This window comes from Varroa destructor, unplaced genomic scaffold (assembly GCF_002443255.2).
Source record: "Varroa destructor unplaced genomic scaffold, Vdes_3.0 BEIS01000002.1, whole genome shotgun sequence".
Lineage (NCBI taxonomy): Eukaryota > Metazoa > Arthropoda > Arachnida > Mesostigmata > Varroidae > Varroa > Varroa destructor.
The window spans coordinates 59,923,007-59,945,734 of NW_019211455.1; the positions used below are offsets into that span (position 1 = coordinate 59,923,007).

Here is a 22,728-nt window from a genome sequence, read left to right on the forward strand (position 1 = left end):
GTGCAGAAGCATTTATTTCGTTCTTACCTCTTAATTTTTGTCTAATTTATAATTTTAATTTTCAGCTCGACGACATGAAAGCTTGTAACAAGATTGTCAGTGAAAGCAGACAAAGTAACGATCAGGGCTGGACAATAGCTTTTCTATCTTAAACATTCAATCCATTAATTATAGAGTGTTTGTTTGGAATTCTACAAAGTCGTCTGCATTTCTTACGAAGTTTCGCTCTGTAGCTGATGACTAGATGAGTGCGATTTAGATAAAGCAAGATCCTGTTCTTAGACATTGCGGCACACAGCTATCCATATCTCCGTCTGTTGTCTCGAGCTACAAGCTGTGGTGGCCGCTGCGACGGAGTCGGTGATAGCAGTGGTCGGATAAGCACTCATTTATTGGCAGTTTCTGCTTGCTTATTGTTTTCGTCGTCTTGGTTGTCGTGAGCGCATCATCAGCATCGGCGGTAGCAGTAGCAGCAATCGCGGTGTCGTATTAGCTCTGTTTGCGGTCTAACCGCTTAGTCTGTGTGCTCGCACTGGTAACCGGCAACGGTTCTCTACATAACACTGCTCTTTTACAACAAGAGGAGAGAGGGAGACTCCTACATGTGGCAATTCGTTGGCGAGCTCGTTATGGGTTACAGCATCGAGGAGTGAATATCGGCAGCTGTTGTTGATGCAGCTTCAATAAAACGGCCAAGAAGCCGTACCAGCAGCCGAGCCCACAGGAGTAGCGGAGCAGTAGTGAGTGTGGGCTGTAGAGGATAGGCTGTGTAAGCAACAGCAGCGGCGGCGGTGGCAGCGAGGGTCCAGACCAGTTTGCTTGGTCGTCTGTCGTCTGTTTGACCGGTTGATCTGCTGTAGGAGTGGAGCGGACACCTCTCTTCTTTGCTTGGTTTATTTGACTGCTGCTGTTAATACGAGTACTAGTACTACCGCTACAACAACTGCTACAATGACTTAGAAAGCTCGAAGTAGCTGTAATTGTGGGTAGATAGTGGATATCTATCTGCTGTGTTGTCGCAGTGTTTGTCTGCTGCTTCTGCTCATTGCGAGAGACAGTGGCAAGAAATAGTAGTCAACTTGTAGTGGTAATGATGGCGGTAATAGTTGCTGTAGTCTGCAGATGACGACGATGTGACTGTTATCGTGCCGTTGTTTGTCGTCGCCGTCGTCGTCATTATTATCCTTGTGAAAAAGTGCTTCGTGAAGTACTATATCATGCTTCTAGTGCCACTGTATTGGTTACGATTAAGTGTAGCATCTACTTAGTAGACTTGTAATATTAATGAAGACTTTGAATGTGATGGTAGTGATTGACAATGGTGGCCAACAAATCGATAATTGTCGTGCCAGGAGTGAATGTCACCAGTCGCAACTGGAGAATAAATATGTTGGGCATCTGTACTGTACGCTAGTTGTACCCATAACCAAAAGAAAATGAGCGAAACGTACACAGACACACTCTACACGGCTACAGTAACGCCAATCATACCAATAATAATTGCAATGTAAATTTGGTGTTTTGTGTAAAATTCATCTGCAGTTTGTGTTTGGTGATGACCCACTGCGACACAATAACAGCTCGTATTTGCGTGAATATATAATATTAATAATAGTACCAAAACAAACACTGAACACTCTGATTTGGACAAAAGCATCTTCGGTACCAAAGTATGAACGAGATTTCATCGTACAAACACAACAAGGCCGGTATGTAGTGAATGTTGCGAAACGTTTGTTTTTTACACTTGTGTTACTGTAGTCTGGCTGGACGTTACAAAAATAGTGCATAAACTAATTTTTTTTATAATTGATTACTTTGTGTCACCAAAAGAGATTAAATAAAATAAATTAAAAAAAAGATTAAGGCTAAAGTAGTTAGCTTCATTTTATCATCCAGGACAACGTAGGGTCTACGAAGGTTATGACACAGGTAAGTGACACTGAACAAGCTTTGCGAAGAGTGGATATTTTTTGTTAATCATTCGCGAGCACGCACGCTCACACCCACAAAAACGTATAAATGATCTTTATGCAAACATACGTGCGCAAGCTATACGTGTGTGTGTGGTTCGGGTTAACTATTTTACAAGTAGGAGCTAATTGATACAGAGGTTAATATCCTCTTCCGCTCAATTCTCCTTTAGCACCCGATAATCTAATGCCGAGCTAGAATAACGTCTCAGATAAATTGCTCAATTATATATAGCTATGCATATCTGCATAAGATTAACAATATCTTCAATGTCTGATGGGCTTAGTGGCTGTACGCATCGGTGATTTTCTGATCATAGGCAATAACTACAAATGGCAAAAAAGAATTAATTAATTAGATGGACTCAAAAAAGTTGAATCTACTCCAGAAATTGAAATCGAGCAACATGCTACTAACTGGGTGATATATACACTCTTCCAGTTGTTTTTTTAGTCGTTTACTAGTATTCGTGCTCGCGGCAGTAGTAGATGATTGTGTATTTTAGCTTCTGTGACGGCATTCCTTGCGCTGCAGTAGTGTTCCGTCGGGGTTAGAAGCAGCGGCCGTGCAGCCGGTTCGTTTAAAGACTGCTTCCGTTAACTCTTCAATAGTCCAATGGTGGCGGCAGCAGCAGCAGCAGCAGTACGGAGAGCGGTGGCAGGAATGACGGCATGAGTGTATAGAGACCGACCGAGTGGCCAACAGGCAAACCGGTAGACTCGCGAGGCGACAACAGTCGCAGTGGCGGTGCGGGGTGGATGAACCTGGGCCATTACTGTCGTTGCTAGCGATGATGCTACCATCGCGACCGCTGCTGTTGCTTCTGCCGCCGCCGTCGATTCCACCGGCTGAGTAGTTTTCGCCGGTCTCGTTTTATTTTGCTGCTAGCACCAGTGGTAACAGCAACGCTACGGTCGCACAAGCCGTTCAGCGGCAAAGAACAGTCAGTGTTGTCTGTCCGTCTATTGCCAATCTTTAGCGATAGCAACAGGGGGAGCTTCCTTTGTAAACGTTGCCTATAGCGACGACTGTAGCGAATGCACCAGCCGCAGCTGCGACAGTAGTAACAGCGTTACCGCCGTCGGCGCTCCCTGTTTCCGACCCACGGCGCACTAGCAGTGCCTGTTTCACCGATGGCACCCGACTGAAACTGCGAGCAACAGCACCGGCAGCGCCAGCACCAGCCATCGCGGCATCAGCGCTGACCGTAAACTGTTGCCCGTTCTTCTCGTGACGCGTTCGCCGGTCGCTGGCCACAGCTCCTAGTCGCTGAGCTCAGTGCTTCCACCGCTGCTGCTGCTGCTAGGCACCACTGTACTAGTAGCATTACTACCACGACTATCGTTGGAAAAGGCAATGTCGCCATTGACAAATGCAGCGTCGACGGTAGACGCTGACGTTGGTGTCGATGAGCTACGATGATGGCGATGATGACGTTGACAACAGTCTTGTCTGCCGGCAAATAAGCAGTGGGAAAAAAGGGTAGCATAAGCGATTCGAATTTAACGTTCATATGACTACGCTTACTAGTATGTAAAACAATGCGACAAGAAAGGAAGAAGAGCTTTGATCCTCTCATTTATTACGAAAGGCGTCAGTGGTGTGGTATTGCTTAACACAATACAACCTAGACAGAATTGAACGCAGAGGACTTGTCCGAACGACCTTCTTTGTTTTAAAACAGTTACGTTCTACTTACATACTAAATATGATGGTTCTAAGGTCACCGATTTCCACCCATGCTACCGTATCGAACGCTTTCTCTGCATATAGTTTATAACCATCAACTGCAATGTATACTCCGTATTTTATGTAGTTATATCATTGCGCAAGCATTTATTGTCCTTACCATTACTTGTTAGTGTCAAGACATTCATACTACTGAGGACTGACCTCGTACGTATACGTCTAAATGCAAAAGGAACGATATGCATTCTAGTCACTAGCAGTGGTTGTTTCTGAAAGCGAAAGGAGGATATATGAAAGTGCGATAAGTATGAATAACAAAAATTAAAGATAAGATTATATCTTACGGATTTATTAGTGTGTAATACAAATAGTAGGTTTCGGATGGTGCATTTGCGTCAGTGTGTCGGAATATTCTCATCATTAATTTTTTGGTGAACGATGACTTGCGTGCATCTTATTGATAATTTTGTTCGTTATCATAATTCATATTTAATATAGCACAATAGTGTACTACAGGTTGTTTAGAGTCCCAGTGTCGTAAATATATCCTGTTTTACTTTATGAATTGAAAAACGCGTCTGTTGATCTTAAAGTAACATTTACTATTGTCCAATAGGCAGGTTATTAGGTTGTTGCTATATAAAGTTTTCATGATAGCTCAGTGGCTTGCCTGCTAATATTAGGAACGATGTGCTTTAGGTTCGAATCTATCTGATGGAATGTCTAAAGACCATGATAAACGTAAAACTCGAAGCATAGAGTGTGATGTATACAAGAGTTTTCTTAGGTTCAATTAAGCAGTTTTAAAATACATGAAGGTACTTTACAACAAACGGCATGTTGTATCATAATCACATCCGATTCGTATTGTCAAAAAATTTGTAAATTCTTCTTTGGCTAATTTTAGATACAGATACCTCGATACCGATTTACATACTAAAGAGGATACAATGTATGTATTCCCGTAGTCTGGTGGTAAGGCGTAAGTCTACCAGATTTAAGAGCATGTGAAATGGCTTTGCGTCGAAACCGAGCGTAGATATACTTTGTTTTGTGCTGAAAGCCAGCCGTCTGTAGCCGTGCTTCACGGCGATACCTGACGTAAGATTTAAATTATTGATAGTTTTAGCTGAAGTTTCTGTCGAGGCATTTTGGAATAAAGCTTTTGCCCACCAGGGTGTTTTTACAATAATCCAACGTGCAATTCCGAGTTATCTAGATACGCTTATTCTTCTTGTCGGTGGTATGAAAATCCCTAGGGCGACTAGTAGATATAACCATATGTGTAGTCGGACAGTTTTCAGTTCAGTCTAAATTCTTAACGCAATAAACTAAGGTGGGTTAGATTGTTATGGTAATCATATGCCGTTAGCTGCTTATAAAATATGAAAATTTTACATTATAGCGTTTAGGCAGAGCTTTCCCCATTGAATTTTTCCAACTATCGTAGAATTAAGAAAAGCCGTAAAAAAAATCTGCCTGTATATTCAATAATTTTGAACTTAACAATAAAGAATGGGAACACTTATGTTCTTTAGTGAAATCTCTATTATTTAGTTCGAATGATGAAGTTTTCTCTCTACGTATAAAGAGCGGTATTCTTGTGAAACAAAAGCAGCACGTTTAGAACAAGTGTAGAAGCCTCCAAAATTGCTATGTGGGTAAACTACTCTGTAGAAAATAAACAATTAAATAGCTGATTTTGTTAAATATTAGAAAAGGAGCCCTAAAACATCTGATTTTTGTCATACAAACACTGTCTATTCATCAGTAAGTTCAAAAGTGCCAATTCTAAATATGAAGTCGAAAGCTTACGTACAGTGACACAGAACTAAAGGAGGGTGGTGAGACATAAGCATAGTATAGGTGCCAGGATCCTTGGCAAAATCGAATGAAATACTTTACAAAGGGCGATAATTGATCCTAATGAATTGGTGTGAAGTTTTCATTTCGGGATTATGTTCTGGTTGACAGTTTCATTAGAGTCGAAAGAGGATATAAGTAACGCTGTTTCTTGCTATTTCATGGTAGACGTTGCAAGGTTATTATATATATTAATAATCTCAGGGGTATTTTCCGTTAAAAAAAGAGAAATGACTTAAAAAAGTTTTGCTTTTTTTCCTGTGGTTCATTGGCAGAATTCTATTATGAGCCCTATTTGATAGGTTAAGTTTAGTTTCTTCTCCCTCTCTAAGACTTAAGATCGTTGTTAGTTTGGATCGTTTCACCAAGTTAATTGTACTATCCGACGCCTATTGATGAAGCGATTAGGTTAGATAGAGGTGTAAAAATTTGGCGAACGTTTACTTATAATTTATGCTATTACGTAAATATATGTTGTAAAGTACCTTTTCTACGTATATATACGCAACCTTGAAGGCAATGTTTACGGTTCTTATATTTTATTATTATTTGGTCATTTTTTAACTGCAGGTTTACGTTTCACCGTACTGTTTTACCGCCTTCTCCTTTATACATACATATGTATATATACGAAATACGACACTTGAATATAGACAGATTTTGAAACTGTCGTAATTGATATGCTCATCCGTCACTTCTGATATCAAACGGAAATCACGCTTTTCAATAACAAAAAATTGTAATGACGAACAACAGTGTGTCATTTCTTATTTTTTACGGTGTTTCCATGCTGGATCGACCCCATTAAGATTAAAAATCTTTCTTTTTTTATGAAATCGATGATGATTAATTTTCATACAGCTGCTGAAAAATCCGAAAAAAAAACCTTTCTTGAGGCAATTAAAAAAGAATCCTCAAGATTTTAGGTTTAAAGGGTTCGAAGATTAACTAGAATGGCTGAAAAAGACATTTTTGATATCTTTAAACTTCTAGTACAGAAAATTAAGGATCGTTTTGGAGAGGGCAATATTAATTGTTATTTGGGTCGTTTAAATAAGCTACAGTGTTTAAAAATCTCCTTTGTTTGTATTTTTTTTGGGTCGTTTTTACATTATTGGGATTTTCGGCATGGTATAGCCTAAAATTTAACTTCATCGTAATTTCTTTGATGTAGCGCATTTAAACCATAATTTAACTAGTTTACGCCGACCAATATAGTTTAACGCACGGTTACTATTAAAAAGTAACTTGCAATAAGTGGTAATTCAACAAACTGGTAGAGATGTCAGGAATAACGGTTTTCTTCAAAAAAATTTTATTTAGATACATTCCTTGCAAAAAAAGCACGCTAGACCTCAACTTAGGTAACGTACCTTGTATATACAAGGACGGCGACCTTGTCGGGCGTAACTTTGAAGTGATGGAAATAAAAAACAACTGAACGTATTTACATAAATCTTTCTTTATTACAAACTTCATACGTGTAAGGTTTGACGTAAGTTCAACCTTGGCTTTTTCCATAATAATTATTCGCTTACTCCACCTAAAATGGTAGTACGAGTGTTTTCCCTATGTTTTTCCGTTTTACACGGATAGAGTTAGTACACTTTTTTTTTAATGTTTCTCGTAGAAACGAGTCAAATAGAGTTATGCTGTATGATCTGGGAGGCATTTGACGTCACTCCGTTTGGAAATTAACCATTCACAAAATGGTCGTGCGATAACGCGAGTACGATGATTTTTATATCTTTTTAAGAACTTGGGGTATAAGAAAGCAGGAGATCATATCCTAGTATTTTACGTTCCGCACCAGGCAATGTTTTTTGGGATGAAGATTTCTTTTATCGATAGCCCAGAGACTTTCGGCCTTCACAGGCGGCAATTTTGCGTGTTCACACTCTATCCACATAAAAATGTTTCTTGCAGAACACAATTTTCCTGGGGGCGACAGACGGAAAAAATCAAAAGGCGAAAAGTGATCAAAAACTGAATGAAGTGAATAAGAAGAAAGCTAAAACAGCCTTTTTTGTATTTGTTGCATCTGAGGTAAAATCGTAAATGTATAAAGTTTGTATTAAAGAACGATTTATCTAAATATACTGAGTTGTTTTCTTCTGGCGTTACTAAATGACCGTCTCGTATATATGTAAGCTAACCGCAACGATTAAAGGTGTTAATGAAATTAACATAAACCCGATTTGCTTTTTCATCTTAAACATTTTACTTAAAAATGCACAATTTCATAAGTTCTTTACCCGCTAGAGACTTTATACAGCCTTTTTATAGACGTACTCTTCAAAATAGACCACATACCGACAATGTGAACATTGCAATCTGCTAAGAAAGACAGTTTAGCGAAGCAATTATTAGATAAAGTGTATATTTGGTTTGGAAGCACTTCCTATTTTCATCCGCGGGCTCTACTTGTTGAAACACTGTAGAGCTATTATATTGGCTGACCTTTTACTGACTTTGACATTTCAATATATCCACACTAGACATATTAATGAATGTTGTCGCAGTTACTTTGTGTAGATGCGCGGTTGTGCTACACTGAAAGCTTCTATTTTTCGTACCGTAGGTGCTGCATGTAGGTGTAATTACTATAGCAATAATTACTGTAAGGATGTGTGTACTTCATGTAACTTCGGAGCTGATATCTAAATACGATTTCCAGCAACTACATATCACACTTATTACACCGATGCAGCGAATGACAGAGCGAGAATGCACCGAAGCAAATAAAGAAACAAGTGTAAGTCTTAAATCGGAAAAATCTGTTCTTGTGTAATTCCAGTGATCATGTTATGATATTTCCTATCATTAACGTTACTTCAAATCCGATCTGTATTAAGGGCGTCACAAGTAAATGCTGCGATGTTAGATCGAATAGCGACAGAGTTAACCATTTAATGGTTATGAAGGTTCTAGTTGTGCTTTACTGAATAAACGAACGACGAAATATATCGATTAATAGTCGCATAGATGGTCACTTAGAGAGGTAAATAGCAGAAAAGTTAATGGCGCCGTGACGCTGTAAGTGCAGCGACAGAGGGCACATGCTACGTTAACCGTTCATATAAAAGGTGCTTGCAGCAAATGAGCTTTGTTACCTATCATTTGTTGAAGGTGTATTATTAGTAGAATTAGTCTAAGTTTAATCCGTTATTTAATTTGATACAGTATCCACAACATTCATAGAATTTATATTCTAATGCTGTTATTACAAATATTCACGTGTTATGAAATTGTACCACTACGATAATTAATTAGTTAATTACCAAAAAAAATCAATCTCTTTTAATCTCTTCTGTTACTGATTGATGTCAACGATAATATAGTAACTGTAACTGTCAATAACAATTCGATAAACCCGGTATCTATAGTAATTTTTTTCTAAATATCCATCCTTGGTGAAATTACAGTAGCAACTAATTCACCTATATTGTGATGCTATATTTTGATACGTTTGATATATATATATATAAATGTATAACACCATTAGTAGTAAAGCTCCCTGCAGTAAACGAATTCTGTATTACAGTGCTTTGCGTGTTACGAGCGGTTCTTTTTTACTACAATGTTTGCAAAGGAAAAATTTTTCCTGACGAGGTCAACAATGACGTTTGAAGTATACACAGTTTAATAGATATTATAACGGCGTAGGCTTTCTGCTTAGTATTGCTGTCATGACTAAGCGTAATGAGCGAAATATGGACTTAATGACGTACTGATACGAAAACTAGAAATACAACCGTACATTTAATTGAAACTCAGTTTCAGTCGTATTAAATTCTCTTTCTCTTAATAGACAATTTGTCCATTGCCTAAATAACCTGACGGTTAGAGCAAGAAAATAAATAAGCGTTCTATAGTCTTAATTCTTTGTTTTTTGACAACGCAACAACGACAAAAACCCAACCAGTTGTATGACGGACAGCTAGGGCCAAAGTACTATACAGGTGTTTTCGATTGACTTAGCCAGGACTGGAACAGGCTCCTGCTGACTTTAGGAACCGACTAAGTGAGGTACACAGCCTCTGATAAACGTAGCAATCACAGTGGAATGGAACAGGACTTCGAATAAAAATTGCATGGTGGTATACAGGCCTGTAGACAAGGGCTTAATTATACTACGAAAAGCGGGTAGCATAAACGAAAAATCGAGGCAGAGGAATCACAGCTCACACAGAAGAAAGTTTTAGTATTGTATAATAATATTATCTCTTGTTGGATACGTCCTTATCATTACCTTGTAGGTATAACTGGTCATACATATTTAAGCTTTGTTGGTTCTAAGAGAACTAGATGAAGTGTATCATATCAGACGTGGTCAATTAGGAAATTCTCAAATTAGCAAAGTTGACAATACCGTAATATTCTGATAAATGTGAGTGAGAAAAATATGATTTAAATATAAACCTACTTTATTGAAGTAAACAAAGAGCTGTTTTAAGTCAGAATGAACGCCGATAGAGTTCAAGGTTAGATTGGGGGGCGACAGTTATTGGGGGGTTCACTGATAACGCTTTCTGTTTAGCAAACCCATACGTTCTATCCTATTACTCCATATTTAGAACTAGTTGAAGTTTGTGCGTAAAAGACTTGAACTTTTAAAACAGGAAACCTAAAAGAGGTAAAATTAAGCAAGCAGTAATAATGATGCGGATTTTTTGCGACCTAGTTGACTAAATGCATGCAGCACGAGCAAAAATCTAATTTATTAATTTTACAGGAACTCAAGCAAACAATATTTAACACAGAGAAAACCTTATAGAATTATCCATTTACTAAATATCGAACAAAGCAGCAAAAGTTTTAACCCACTGTATCGTTCCTTTAAAGGTCATACACTAGCTGAATATTATACCGGGCTTCGATCTTGGTCGTGTATGTTTATGTGTCCTGCGTGACTTGAATTTATTTGTATTTCGCTATTCAACTCAGTCAAAATTAATAAACAGAAGTGACTTACTCTCATTGAACAATAGCGCTCGATTTCACACCGCAAGAATCACGGCGGCAAAAATGCAGGCAAATGTACAAAAGAAGCAGACGGCGAGATACGTTTCAGTCGTTTAATTTTTTACATAATAGTTGTTTAATATGAAATGGGATATAATGAATTGTAACTTTCCCATCTTTTGTCACTCGAAAAATCGAAGAGGTCTCGAAGTGAAATTTTGTGATCATGTTAAGATTTAAAAATGGCTTTAACAAAGCCATTTTTACAAACTTTTTAACAAAAAGTTGTTGAGCTTTTTACAAAAATAATAGTCCGTCAGATGATTGGACGCAAGGTTGGCGAATGTCATGTATGAACTAGAACTCTTACGTCTTTGTTGACATTGTACAATGGGAGTAACTAGCTTCTGTTTATTAGTCTTGGCGTTAATGTTACTTTTCTCATCATCTACAGTTGTTGATAGTATATATCAGCTGTGGTCAACAAGGTAGGACTTATGAAGCTATAGTGAATGGTAACGGCATTATATCGCCGAACATACACTATAAGTTTTTGCAGCTGTGCATTTGTATGAAAATAATATCCCATCAGTTCGTTTGTACCTATCTATTTATGTAACGGTTTATCGCAATTATCAAAGAGATAAATTATTCCTTACGAACCACAACTCAGTGCACTTGCACAATTCACTGTTGTAACTGAAGACAAAGCAAACGTCTATACATTTCTCTTTTTGATGCACGCTTCACGTGGCACCATTTATCAGTTTTTTTCAATTTTTTGACCGAAGCATAATACTCTAACATACACCAAGTTGTGTAACCTACACTAAATGCGTCTCAAAAACAAGAAAAGATCATGAAATGTCACACCGTTTTCAAGTAGCATCATCTTGACATATGAGATTTCTATTTGGCACGCTTTATGATAAATTATTTCGTAGTTGCTATTAAGACTTTGATTTGACTCAAATTATAGCGCGCTAAAGATTTGCATAAATTAATACATGTCGCTGACGCTTTGCTTTGAATGAATAGTTTGAATTGTGGCCACATAAAAGCAGTGCAAAAACGCCTCGTTTATATAGCTATAGGCTAGTTATGATCATATCTCATAAACTGTCTTAATATTCGCTTAGCGTTTGACAATTAAGATTTTTTTTATGCTTGGTCTGTGGTACTGGAATATCGACCAGGGCCATTTAAGACGTGCAATCCCCAACCAAAATGCAAGGTTTTTTAGAGTAGATTTTTTAGGTAATTTTCCGCGATCAAACATGAAGTGAATAGGGGGATAAAAGTTGTCTTTACTACAAATAAATTATACCTAAACTGTCACAAATCTGGAATCCGATATAATTTGCCAGTTGTCTTTTTTTGAGTCCTAAAAACAATGTGGCAGACAACGTTAGAGCAACCTTCTGTCACAATTCGTGAGAATAGCATTTGTTTCCGATATACAATTGTGATCTTAAAACTATTGTTCATATGTCCTCGTGGCATAAGTAAAATAAAAAGTTGCAATTTCCTTGATACAGTTGAGTTATCGTATATTGTATTATACTCATTTTTCTTTTTCTACGAGTTCAGTAGACGATTGCTGAGGCGTCGGAAGTCAGTCAAAACTGTTTTCTTTAACAATAGTGTTTGGTGCAAATTTCCTGCATTTACTTTATCTATAAATAACAGCACTCTAATACTATCTTTGTGTATACAAGTGTAGTAATGACGGAAATGTAAATTAGATATATGTCATGCTGTGTAGACTGGTAGCACATTCTAGGGTTTACTATACAATCTATTTGCGTTTGTGCTTGATATGGTTGTGTTTTCCGAAAATAGGAATTGGAATCGTGTAAATGTATTTAGTATTTCCATTACGCACCAGGGAGGATGCAACGTACAGCCTTAATGTTCTGTCCTTCATTTTTACTTGCTAATGGGCTACGAATATTTGTGTTCATAAATCAAGAAACAATGACTTTCTGCTTTAGTTACGTTTATGTTTAAAGCCCCATGGTACTCTATCTTAACAGTCATTACGCCAAATAGAAAAACATGTCGTTGTCCTTTGCAAACTGATAAGTTAGTAGTAATATGTAACTTAGATTATCTTTCATCGTACATACAAAAGTCCTTAGCATCATTCTTACATTATAACCATTAGTTTGTTCGAAACTTTTTTTAGGGTTGGAAATTCTGAATAACTATACATCAGTGCAGCGAAAAATTTAGTGAATATTTACATCGAGTCTTTAGCCGTCTACGATAGATATGAACTGATTAGCTAATCGAGTATAATCAAAAATAATTAGTTTAGGGATAAATATATCGTTTAATGCTGAAAATTTGCGTTCGGTAATCAAGTTCCTATTTCTCGAAAGTAAGGGTAGAATTCATTGCTGATAGAATTCATCACAGATTAGTGAAATTATGGATAAGAAGGCCTTCTGTCAAACAAAGAATAAGAAGCTTGTTACTCGTTTGGTCTTTTTAAGAATAAAAATTAAATTGTTGAAGACTACAAAGGTGGTGGCTTTAAACCGGGCACACGAGTTATCGTGATCACGAAAGCCTTCGAGTGTGTACAAAGTATGGACAATGCGCTAGTTGTCGGTTCAGTACGGCGTTCCTCGTGGTACGTGTTATGAAAACCAGCGTCTGTGTTACGAAAGCACTGACAACGAAAAAAGGTAATAATATACTCTCATTCATGGACGAAGACCAAAACAGATGGAAACAGGTGTCAGTTACTTTAACGACAATTTTCGCAACTATTACCACCAAGAAAAGCCGCCTAGAGCGCATCATCACCATAGACAAGACATGGGTCAATGTGTCGCCACTTATCAAAAAATGACTAACTAAAAGAATGGCGTCAAACAGGAGAGAAAGCGATGGTTGTGCTGAATGGATTCGGGCATAAACTAATGCTTATACTCAGAATCGGTATTACCTGTGTTTATTTCCATGATACACTACTTGAAAAGGAAATTGTTAACGTTATCAGACACCTTGAATTTTCGAGGAATACTGCGGATGGGTACGCGGCAAGCGACGGTATACAGAATGACCTAGTTACTATACTGCAACCACGGCTCAAAATTGCAGAAAGCAGAAGCTAGCTATGGTTTCAGTCCCCAAAGTCTTCATATTGAAGCCCATAAAATTTCGACTGCCATCATCTCTTGAAGAAAATATCTAGCATAATATATTTTTCCGAGGTTTTTCTCAAGCAAACATTCGATAGAAAGGCAATAAATATAATAAAATATTCTAATTAAAATATCTTTGTTGATAACTCAGGGATTTTACTTTTGTGATTGAATTTGAGATAATAGCGTCCTATGATCATTTGACCTAAGAGGATGTCCAGAAGGGTGGCGGCGATGAAAATCATTAGTGTGGTTCATTATGAATGTGCATGTTGAGTTGTACATCGGACAAGTGATTTAGAGCGTACTTAATTATAGAACTGTAAGAATTTGATGCTCATTGAAAAGTCTTGTGTGCGAACACACCCTAATATTTCAAAGAATGTTCAAATATGATTATATATAAGTACTCAAAATATTTTTGTCCTAAACCAAATTAGCGTATATGAGTGTCGGTTCATTAAGGGAATAAACACCTAGCTTAGAGACCAAACGTGCAAGCATAGTATTTTGGGTACAATTTAAGAAAATCGCTAGCTTAGTTTAATCATTGGTATGATAGTGCGGACTATAATTATGTACGTGTTATGAAGTTTGAAGAACACTGGCTTCAATGTGTTCTCCTTTAAAAGAAGTAAATCTAATACATATTAAAATATCGTTTTTCTACCTTAGATTAAGAGTCGTTCGAGATTTCTGAGAGGGTAAATAGCCCCAGTCAGCCAGATACATCAACAAAAAACAATAAGCGATTATCTATATTTTCATCCATTTTTAGATTCATAGTCCTAGCTGTAACTGATTAACATAACCCGGCTTTTCACAAGTTTGAATCAAATCATACATGTTATGCACATGACGTGCCACTGTGTTTTTAGGATTGTAGTTTGTTTCGCTGTAACGTGTCCAAAGAGGCCGGCCTCTCGCCACGCGTAGGCTATGATTAATTTGTATTGACCTAATACGAATATTTAGGTTATCTGCTAGGCTAAACTTGTATACTGGGATTTCATCTGGTACTAATAACATGATTTGATTAAGGACCAGACATCTATATACAAAAATGTAGTACATGTTTCATAGATTCTTTTCAGATTTTAAAATGAGGAGATTAATGAATTTACATGGAAAGGGTGGTAGGGGGCTGTTAATCCGACTGGGTCTACTATTATGTGCTGATATCTACATTTACTTCCAATGTCATTACCTGAGGATAGCTTTGTCTTTACACATTGCGTTCTTTTACCTCATTATAAGCACATACTTATGTGTAAAGCGGTATATATGGTTGAGTTCTTCATAAGGGTGCATCAACGGGAGGTGTATGGCAAGTCTAATATTGAATCCAAGCATCAAAGGGCTGTGGGGTAGTTGCGCAAAGGTGTTTTAAGGCTTGGATGATACGATAGTTAAAGTTTTCTGGGACACGTTTTGTTGCTTACTCAAGTCTAGGATATACATGAATTACTAGTAATAGGCAATACTTAATCCGTTGCATAGGGCAGAACGAAAATATCAAATACATTTCCATAGTTTACTTATTTTTGTTCAGTTAAAATAATGCGTTTAAAAAATGGCAATGATTCTTGTGCGCGCAGTACTTTGTATACTAGTATACATTCTAAACCATTTCCCATGGCGAGTATTCCAGCTGTGAGTATTATTAATTAGAATGTAGGACGTGGGATCGAGGTATATACAGATCGTATGTTGTTCAAATTTTTGCTCGATACTTAGTGGTATGCAACTCGGAAAATCCGGAATTTCTCTAAAAATTAAATAGGCAGGCAACGCCAAAAGAGAAAAGGAGCATGATTTATATACTGTTACACCTCGCGCCCACTCAAATATTACGAAGTATTGATATTCTTTTTGCAGGCATTGGAAGATGGATTTTGTTACTCACTTCTTTATATCATTTTGCATCTATTTCATTCATAAGCTGAGTGAACTCTTATCTAAACGAAACTTGATTTTACAAATCTTATTTACGTTTTTAAAAAGAGACAAATTACTTCAACAACACGAACAAGAGGACCAGATTTCAAGAGGACATCTACAATCAGATCTTCAATATTATAATACTAATAACAATAGCAATTGTAATACCGTTATAATGTAATATAAATCTATTTATATATCTATTTAAACTTATATAAAAGTTTTATAAAAATGTATGGAGTACTTGAAAATTAATAACAATAATGACGATTTCTTTCAGGTGAATGGTGGTGGAATATCCCCAGGGAGATTGTTTAGCCATCTTTGTGAGGAATTGTAGGGCGCAGCTGTACTACAAACATCAATTCATCCTGATCAGAGCACATCAGCAGATAAGGCGACTGGAGAAAGATGGTCTGTGGGGGTGGGGCCGGGCTCGACGGTGGCGGAAGAGGCAGTGGTGGGTTTTTATTAAAGTTCCGTCCTCCACTAACTCTATCACAAAGGATTCTGAAGAGCGTCAAAGGCGACGGCGTTCCGCTGAACGGAACGACTTTTTTGTCGGCTGCTCTTATACTTTTGCCTGATTTTAACTCATTTCTGACAGAGCGTATGTTGCCGGCCACTAGCACGGTAACACTGATGTCTTCGATGATCTGTGGCAACGTGCATTACTGCAACAGTCTTGATGTTGCCAAGGTCGAATCCGAAGTACTGGTGACTATGTTGAATCACAGTAATAGCTGGGGCCTTAAAGTTGACACCGATTCGTCAAAAGTTTTTAAAAAAGACTACTGTAAAGACAAATTACTTCAACAACACGAACAAGAGGATCAGATTAACGGACATCTACAGTCAGATCCTCAATATTATTGCTTTCCTGTCAACACAACACAACAGGTTAGATTTTCTTAATTTCACCCTGTCATAAAATTTGCTCCACTTTGTAAGAACCTGAAAACCAACAGTCTGCGTGAAACGTTAACATATGGAAAATGTGTATAGAACGCCTCGAATAATATTAGATGATTGGTTTCTGTTTATTCACTTAGCGTAGTTAGTTAATTCCAATTAAATTAAAAGGGTTGTCCCATTATTTTGCCTGGTTTATATTTGCCCCAAATGGATTATTCACTTGAGCACGATATGCTTATATTTCAGCCCCTATATTGACAGCGGGGGTAGTGAGCAGACACATTATTCAAATTACACATAAATTCAGAGAAATATAATCGTAAGCATGGTTTGAACATATCTATTAATCTCACTATGCCGTGTTTCGAATTCGCAGTTTTTAAATTACGACTTTTTCTAGTTATTAGTTAGTTGAGTTGAGACGATGAGTTAACCTCATTATATTTGGTAAAGTTTTCATTTGTGTACCTATTTTGGTGTTTTTTTCCTGTTGTTTTGCTGAGAGATGTCCACATACACGTTATAGTTGCCTGATTGCAGTGGTAGAATAGTACTTCATGTATTAAAGTCGTGTCTCCCGTATGTGTTCTAAGGATACACATGATGCTTTTAAACTTCGATTTTACTCGATACGCAAATGCATCTATCTGACAAATTTATTCAGCTTTGTGTAAAGAAAACAGCCCTAACAATTCATCTTGTATAAAGAAAACCTATTTACTCTCAATTTACCTTAACCTGAGTAGTGAAGTCTTGGTTTTTTGCTAAAGTTATTTTTTGAGTGTCTGAGAATAAACGCTCCTAGTATTCTTCGAGTGAACGCTTATAGTTAGTAAAATAGCATCTTCATGCAGCTCTCTGTTGAAGAGTTTACTCTCTAAACCCTGCAGACTGAAAGCGTCTTAATGCTGCTTTTTTCTATAGAAAGCTATAGGCGTATACTAACCTCATCCTCGTAATACACTAAATTGGTCTTTGCTCCATTGTGCCTCAGCTTTCTAAAATGATATTTTAGTGGGATCCAACTCTTTACCGTTAAGATTACATCATACAATGTAGTTACAATAAGTGAAACTACATTAGTCTTATGACTAATGTCCAAAGAAGTTTACAAACAGGGTTGTAACTGAATATTTAAGCTCCATTTTGTTATCTTCTCTATATTTGTTTTGAAAACATGGTGTAACCCTCCAGAAAAATAAAACATATTTTTTTCCTAGCAACATTCAAGCTAATCAAATAAATTAACCTAATTAGTTAACTAAACAAGCTTACTAATCGCAAAATGTTTACCCCTAAGTTATCTTTCATTCGTACCAATCAATAGTATAAGATCTAGCCTGTCAGAGTCACAAGTAACCACTTTGCGGTTTTTAAACGCATTTGACTCTTTCTCTTTTGACCGATCTCATAATCCACAGAAAATGGAAGAACTGTTAATCTTTTTGTAGACTACTGCTTTTCACATTCCTTTGCTGCACATAACTTGCACCGTTGTGATGTATTAGAGTGCACTACGTGTAAGTCTCCTTAAACAATTTTATATTGCTCGATCTGAAAACCTTGCTACTCTCGAAACACGATGACAGGAAAAAATTGTTATTATATTGGATCAGAATTACAATACTTCTTCCAATCAAAGATATCTAAAACCGATTTGCCAACCATGATAAAATCATCAGTCAAGCCATAGCACAAGCAAGTTCGACAAAAGCTATTAAGAATCATTATGCTGCACAATGCTTTTTTTTACTTTATTATAATTAGGTATTATTCGCCGACCATGTACCTGCACAGTTATACTAATTCTGTAATCCAGTGTTGATGTGGTTCTGTTTATCCTTTCATAGCAATCATCGTAAAAATTGTAAAAGGAAACTGCCTCTCATAAAAAAAATTGCATCTATAAAGTGTATATCGTAGACCCGAAGCCATGATATTATCTATACTAGCTTCACCATTTGCACAGCTTCAAAGATATATCTGATATGTGCGCTTACTGATTACGGTAAACAGGTGTTCTAGAAAAAGTCTTTAAAATCTCTAGCTGTATATTTACTTCAAATACATTATTATTACATTTTACTACAAAAAAAAATTATATCATCTATGCTTCCAAAACTTGCAGTACAGATACAGTGTACAGTAAATAATATGCTTCCTTATTTTTTCATTAATTGTACCTAATAATCTGATAACAGAGATCAGTCTGCAGCTTAGCCGTTAGAAGCAATTATCTATTTTTACACAGATGTTATCGGTGTGAGAAGAGAGGAAACGTCATGAGCTCATCATTATAATGATATTTCGCAATCGATAAGAGTAAAAACAAGTGAGAAGGTGTCTATCGCAGGTATTACTTGAGCGATTTTGGTGGGATCTATGTACATTTTTCAGCCAAAAGCTAATCTTAGATGTTAAAGTAACCCTCGATTTGGCTAAGCAAATACTAATGTTTCATGCGTCCCGCTCATTTGAGGTTATATAAAAAATAAGAAATAAGTGTGACATTTGTAACTTTGAATATATAGTGTCTACGTGTAGGTTTCAAGTTGTTATTCCTACGCTGATCACAAGGAGTTTATAATGTAGGATAATACTGCGATAACTTCTATCAAATACTTACTTGTTTGTAGGGAGATCCATCTGTTGCTCCCGGGGTTTAAAAGCTGTGAAGACTGTGCGACCGTGAGGTTTGTCGATCGATGTCTTCCACACACAAGTGGGGTTCTTACACTCATTTGCACTAGAAGCACGCTTGTTCCCCGCCCTTTCATGTCAAAGGTGACTCTCAGCGTTCGTCTCGATCATCGACGTAAAAGCAAATTATACCGTTAACCATTGAATAATACCATCCGTTTCGACGTTAATCATTACAGGGAAGATTCTTTTCCTGAGATAATCGTTGACCAAGTGATTGATCGAAGCAAATAAAATAGATTTTCCAAAACCGCTATCTATTATTTACCTCGCCTACTTTGTTATTGATGTATACACAGAAGGTCAAAATAATATCAACATAACTACCCATCTCAGTAACTGTCTCTTGCAAGATATGCTACCTAAAATTAAGTATTTTACAATCATTTCTTCAATCAAAATAAACGTAAAATTATATAGTGTAATTTTTTAGACGATTTAGGAGTACCTGTAAACCGCGATGTTATATAGTACTCTGCTCACAGAATTTAAAAAATGGAAAGATCTATAATGGCAGATTATTGAGAATGGATGTCGTTTAATCAAAGCTTTTTCGTTGTCACTTTTATTCTATAGCGAATCAATCGCTTAGCTAAGGGCATTTAGACCCACCATACCTATTGCAGGAGTAGCATATTGGCTTTCAAATTTTAGAGTTATTTAGGTTTAGGGCATAGGGTTTTTTGTGTCGTACTAGGAGCCAGCCATCTGTTGGAATATCTAACGACGATACCAGACGTAAAACTTGAAACATAAAGGTTCTTCATACTTATAAGATGCACGACGTGCCTGGGCATCGATCTTGGCTTTGTCGTTTTATGTTTCCCAATATTTATGCGTATCGGGGATAATTTTGCTATAAGCTGTTCAACGTACTTTAGGCGTAAGCAGCATTCGTCTCTTTTGTGATGTGTGAAAATTTCTGCTATCGTTATGCAAACTATAAATCACACTAAAAATGTACTTATGTTTAGACCTAACTTCATCCGCGTATTTCGTATTAATGCTACATTACGGCAAAGCAGACTTAAATGACACGTTCAATTTCTCGGTGTTTGTTGATTGCCCTTATTAAGAAGCGAGTATTATCTACACCAACTTGCATAGCAAACTAACACTGACTATGTGTGCCAAATGATCGTCTAATTATGCCGTTTTTGAGAAGAAGCGGCCTTGTTGTTTCATGGAGGCCAGACCATACAGTCTGCTTACGTTACGTAAATTCCGTAAAGAACAAGGAGAGAAAGGTGAGACGGACGTTTCTGCAACCATGTTTACTTATATGTTGTTCAAAATCGACTGAGAGCTTACGACTCCTCTGAGTCATTTAGGTTGAACTAGCTCTTATAGTGTGGTTCGGCTTCCAGAATAATACTGTAGCAACGTATAGCTAATATATTGTGGGGTGAAAGGGGTGATCTGTCTTTACAGATATAAATATATCAACCAACCTAAATTCAAAGCTAAGCTCTGGTTGGGTAAATGCGTTTCGCATTTTTCAGTTCCATAGTTCGTTGACTATGGAATTCTTTAGAAAATACGTCGTTCTTAACCCTTAGCAATTCACTTCAGCTGTATAATGTATTGAAATAGCGTAAAATATCATGTTTATGGCAAGTAAACGCTTTGCTTTTAGTATATAAGAATAAATAACAATAAATATATTCCATCGTTTATTCACCGCTTATGAGTAACCTTATATAAACCAATATTAAGTATGTAAATCAGTACGCAAAGATGCATATATATGAGAGATGATTAATTTAATTTAGAGTAATGTATAACTCCTTATTTAGCTAAAAGATTTAGATTCCATCTAAATCTTTTAGGTAAAAGGTTACGTGATATTTCATCAGGCGAGAATATAGGATGTAAGAGGAATCTTAAACGCATAAATAATTAGACTATTATTTCGCAATAAATGTATTTTAAGAAGTCTCAACTTTGTTGTAACAAGAACTTTTATATTTGGAGGGCATACTTTATGCAATCTTATTTTTAGAAATTCGTAGTAGGGCAACTAGTGCTTCGTTTTCGAAGGTTATATTTGGACACACGATGATTTAGTGAGATAGCAAATAAACAAATACATTGTGAATATTTACTATTTGTTCTTCATAAACTTGTATTACATCTTACCATAAGCGAAGTTACCAGCAGAGCTAGCGGTAGCGTCAAATTTGATTTAAAAAAGAATTTACCATTACCAAAAATATTAAGTTGACCATTGGTGTTGTACGGCAGGATGCGTGGGTGGCGTCGACCAGCTTCCAAAGAGCCAGGTTAAAAACCTTCACATTACATACATATATATATGCATATATATTTTTTTTGTTTGGCGTCAACCTTGTTACCGCATTAGATGCAAAAAAGGAACTAGTAAAAATACATAGAAAGCAAAAAATGTGATCATCGAGCATCTCCAGCAATGTTTCAGTTCTGCTAAGTAATCTATACATTTGGACATGTATCACACTAAGATAAATCCTGTGGAATCTAAAGTGGAAAGGTGAGTGTTCAAGTTTTCGGGAACCACCTTAGACAAGCCGCCGCGGTCTTCTCGTGGTAAATACCATTGAACGTTTTTGGATTTACTGTGAGCAATCAATTCCTGCAATAATAGATGCTCCAAAGGCGTAGCAATAAAGCAGCAACGGAGTAGTTAAAGTCCAAAATTGTACACTAGAATTATCGAAAATATGGCGTATATATATGGTGAGAACTATAGTATTGTTCTGCAAATATTGTTCGTGTTATCCGTTCTACATTATGCTTTATGCAGTAGACAGTTTTGAGTTTTTCGTTATCTGGACTTATGGCGGCTTCCAAATGGATAGGTTTTTGGGGCCGCAAGAATCACCAGGATCTGAGCGTGCACCACGGCATTGAAGTTCCATTTGGTTCTTGTATTAGAAGTATATGACTCTGGCTTATTTCTAGAACCTTTTCCAAGAATTCAGCAAAACGGTTGTTGAGGTATTGCAATGAGGAAAAATAGAGATTGGGAATAAGTAGACATAACCTGTGTCATCCGATTTTTTGTTTACGTGCTTCTTTGAAAGAGCAAATTGAACGACAAGCCTGAATCTATCAAGTTCTGCTGTAGCAGCGAAACTAAGACGTTTACAAGATGTTTCACTTGAAAATTCTGCTGTGAAAATCTTGCTAATTCCAAGTGTAAAGCTCCCAAAAAAATACAGATGATAATATTTTTTGAAGCATCATCAATTTATCATCAACGCTCTCATACCGAGCTCCTTTTTTAAACTTCCAAATGTAGAGTAAATATTTAAAGCTAATAAGAGTTATATTTAATAACATGCTGTAGTAGATAAAGACGAACAGTACGAGACGTACCTAAACCGATAAAATAAGCTATAAAAAAGAAGGCATGTAGTTTTTTTCGACTACACTGGCCGCGAAGAATATTCCTTTTGAGTTGTGTTTAAAAAAATAGATCATGAAAATGAATGCAAAGTAAAAAACTTTGGAGTTTAATAGTGCCAATTTACAAGATCGTTTCAAA

At 36.7% G+C, this 22,728-nt stretch overlaps 1 protein-coding gene across 7 annotated transcripts in view; it reads left to right on the forward strand.

Moving 5' to 3' along the window:
• Nucleotides 1-41: 41 nt before the first annotated feature.
• The window catches only part of LOC111244820 (uncharacterized), a 49,044-nt gene continuing 26,357 nt past the window's right edge, over nt 42-22,728 (forward strand). For 2 of the 7 annotated variants that reach the window (XM_022792270.2, XM_022792271.2), the window contains exons 1-2: nt 44-1,709; nt 15,868-16,487. In XM_022792270.2, the coding sequence (XP_022648005.1) occupies nt 15,999-16,487 (489 nt within the window). In that variant the 5' untranslated portion in view covers nt 44-1,709; nt 15,868-15,998. Of the gene's footprint in view, nt 1,710-13,026; nt 13,185-15,867; nt 16,488-22,728 lie in introns of those variants that run through there. The other 5 variants (XM_022792269.2, XM_022792272.2, XM_022792273.2 and 2 more) reach the window with 5 other exon arrangements.